Raw genomic sequence first — 3,233 nt, 5'->3', positions numbered from 1 at the left:
TAAGAACTGATCTCAGGCCTGAAGAAAAAGGAGAAAAAAGGCCAGCAGGGTGAACTTTAAAAGTATGTCTTTGTTCTGAGAGCAAAGCCCAGAGGGCGAAGTGGTTTCAGTCTCCAGTTCAGCACCAGTTGAGCCTGTGGCAGCTGAACACACACATATCAGCATGTATTCCAGGATGTACCAATGATTACAGATCCTGCTTCTGTTTCATTCAATTGTAAAATGTTTATTTTTTTATGAGTGATTTGCAGCAATTGGATTTAAAACCCAAATAAATGTATGGGCTGACATACTGCATACTGTAGACAATGAAACAACACAAAAAACTGTTTTTCATTAGTAGTTTAATTCCCAAATCAAGAAATTAGTAGTCAACAAAATATATATTCACACCACCCAGATCTGTGGGTCCCTCCAGTTGCATGTCTGTGCATATGAATAAAAGCTGTGGTTGAAATGAGTCACTGTGGCTGATCTACAGGACCTCACGGTGCTGAGCGTAACACCATGCAGTCACATTATGAAAGGTCTCTATGAGCACGTGGCTCTTTCTTTATATTCTATAAACGCATCCTTGGATGAAGGTGCAGGGCTTCAAAGAATGCCTGAGAGAGAGACAGCACAGTTCATCTTGTTGGCATATGCCGCCCCCTGGAGGACACGCGCTGTAAGGCACCATGGCTTGACGAGGTCTCCGTCAAGAGAGCAGGCACAGTACAGAGAATGCATCGTATCACTGAACCGAGGCCAGACTTGTCAAACACATCACACACTGACCTCAACCGGGACCTTTTAACATTGTGAACTTTAACATATCCGATATAATGTCGTATTTTCAGAGCGCGTTGCAGCGGGTTAGTCAAGGATATTAATAAAGTGCCTTATAAAACAGAGTTGCATCCTGAGTCATAAAGTTTGACGGGACAGTAACATTGCGGATGGAAAAGCTACACGTACGCTCGTTCAGTCCAGCCGTCCCTCTACAAGCGTCTCTATTCGTACAGTGAGAGCTTTTTAAGAGTTGAAGTGGTCATGCAGAATTTTACTGGGACTGGAAAACTAAAAAAAAAAATACCAAATGTACCTTTTACCAGTCTGCTCGTTCTGCTTCAGTTTCCCCACAAACTCCTTATTTAAAACACACAAGACAAAACAAACTTGGTCCTCTTCTCCAAAAAGATCAAAGCGGGAAACGATTTAAAGAGGAATTCGGAATGAGGTATCGGGTCAAAAGGGTAAGCCGCATTTCAACCGGTCCGTAGATGATTTCCAGTCATAAAACATGAATTTGGAGAAGAAAAAAAGCTAAAAACGCATCTGCCGTTTCATTCAGGGTGCGTCACACAGGTTCACCACGGTTAGGAATGATCACTATGCAACTACATAAGCTTCTTCAGTCGTGCCTCATTAATGGCCTTTTGGGAAATAGTATAGATTGTAGAAGATCATGATGAGGCTACACTGTGTTTGTTTGCACTTCTGCTCTATCTCAAACTCTGTCCCGGCCTCATATGACACCAATGAGGCGTTTCAGAGGATTAATAGGGAACACATTCATGAATGTTGAGCCCTGAAGGCGCCGCTCGCCACTACTGGACTTGAGTATCATTAAATTCAACTTTAATCACTCAATCGGATTTGGAATTAGTTCAAATTAATACATCTAACTAACCCCACCTGAACTGACGCTGGACAACTACATTGAACATCCGCCTGAGCTCATTTTTTTATCGTCGCTCTAAATCCGGCAGGTGACTCTAGTAACCCCATTTGAAGCACCTTCATATTTAGCACCTTCTTTCTTCTCATATTTCATAATCCAAGCCGAAAGAGGAAATCGTTAGTTCTTTCTAGAAGGTGGTGTGTGAGATAAACGTAGAGCAAAAAGAAGAAGAAGAAGAAAAAAAACATGAAATGAAATAAACTGCACACTGCTTTTCCCTTCTTTTCTCATAAAGAGTAGAGCGATGACGGGCTGTTGGGGGGGGCAGTGTTGTTGGGGGGAGGGGGATGAAGAGCGGCTCGTCACAGAACTCAGGAGATGATGCGAATGCCAAAGTATTTCTTGAGCTGCTCGAGGAAGATGAAGGTGAGCACTGTGTGAGGAATCAAGCGGATCCCTGCGGGGACGAGGCCCTGCAACAACAATGTGCACCACATCATCATTTGTAGTTTTCTCAGTTTAGAGCTGCTGACATAACACTGGTTCTTCATCAGAAGAAGGTGGATCGCCCGCTACTGTAAATGTATCACACTCGACATGCAGCCAGAATGCTTTTTAAATAAATACAACTTCATGCTGTTAAAAATACTTTTACTCTATTATAGTTACTGTTAAAGGTGAAATTCACCCCCTTCTTATATTGCTGTCTAGTCAATGTTGAAGATAAACATAGTTTATTGATTCCTCAGCATATTGACTGAGAAAGCAGAGTTATGGGCGCAATGCATTCTGGTACATGTAGGCAGGATGCAAAAATAAGTAAAGGACCTTTTAGCTTCCAAACTTGACTATTGCGAGTAGTTATTAAGCTGCTCAGCTGACTGGCTGCTATACAGCTTTCAAAAGCAGAGACACACCTCCATGCTTCTTCATATATTTCCTATTGCAGAGTCAGACGATTATGATTTTACATAGAATATATTCATAATATTCAGATTTTAAAGTTTGTCCCTTGCTTTTTTAACCTCCGATTAAACTAAATGACCTCGGTGAGCCGTTGTCGTACCTTGTAAAATGCCTGAGGACCAAGCTTGGCGGTTTCTTTGAAGCAGTGTGCCACCCCCTAAAAGAGAAAGACACAGCGGATTAGAGGAGTGAAGAGGAGTGAAGAGGAGGATGCTGCAACCAGAAACAGACTCATGGGAGGTTGAGAGCAGCCGGTGATGGGAGGGGTCGACCCACTCACCGTGTACTCTCCCTTGGAGCTCATCAGCCTCGTCTTCATCACATCCAGAGGTTGACACAAGAATGTAGCGCAGCCTCCCTGCAGAGCAACAAGGTCACAAGGTGACATAACCGACGCAATGAGGCCTCCAGGGCACACGCATGAAAAACAAATACGACCCGATACTCACAGCAATGGAGCTGGAAATAAAGTGCGTGAGTATGTTGTCTCCCATCATGCCCGTTCCCAGCACCAGCTGCTTGGCCTGGTCGTAGCACGCCAACTAAAGACGAAGAGAAGGAAAGATTCTGATGAACACACACTTTTAGAGTGTTGTTCTAACAT

At 43.3% G+C, this 3,233-nt stretch overlaps 1 protein-coding gene across 1 annotated transcript in view; it reads right to left on the bottom strand.

Moving 5' to 3' along the window:
* Nucleotides 1–327: 327 nt before the first annotated feature.
* The window catches only part of slc25a10b (solute carrier family 25 member 10b), a 12,927-nt gene continuing 10,021 nt past the window's right edge, over nucleotides 328–3,233 (bottom strand). The window contains exons 8-11 of the mRNA XM_056409535.1: nucleotides 3,079–3,171; nucleotides 2,910–2,987; nucleotides 2,730–2,786; nucleotides 328–2,136 (exon numbers count right to left, since the gene is read on the bottom strand). Coding sequence (XP_056265510.1) covers nucleotides 2,035–2,136; nucleotides 2,730–2,786; nucleotides 2,910–2,987; nucleotides 3,079–3,171 — 330 coding nt within the window. The 3' untranslated portion in view covers nucleotides 328–2,034. The remainder of the gene's footprint in view (nucleotides 2,137–2,729; nucleotides 2,787–2,909; nucleotides 2,988–3,078; nucleotides 3,172–3,233) is intronic.

This window comes from Pseudoliparis swirei, chromosome 24 (genome assembly GCF_029220125.1).
Source record: "Pseudoliparis swirei isolate HS2019 ecotype Mariana Trench chromosome 24, NWPU_hadal_v1, whole genome shotgun sequence".
NCBI classification, from domain to species: Eukaryota; Metazoa; Chordata; class Actinopteri; order Perciformes; family Liparidae; genus Pseudoliparis; species Pseudoliparis swirei.
Note: the sequence above shows the minus strand (reverse complement) of the source record. Positions and strands in the feature narration are given on the sequence as shown.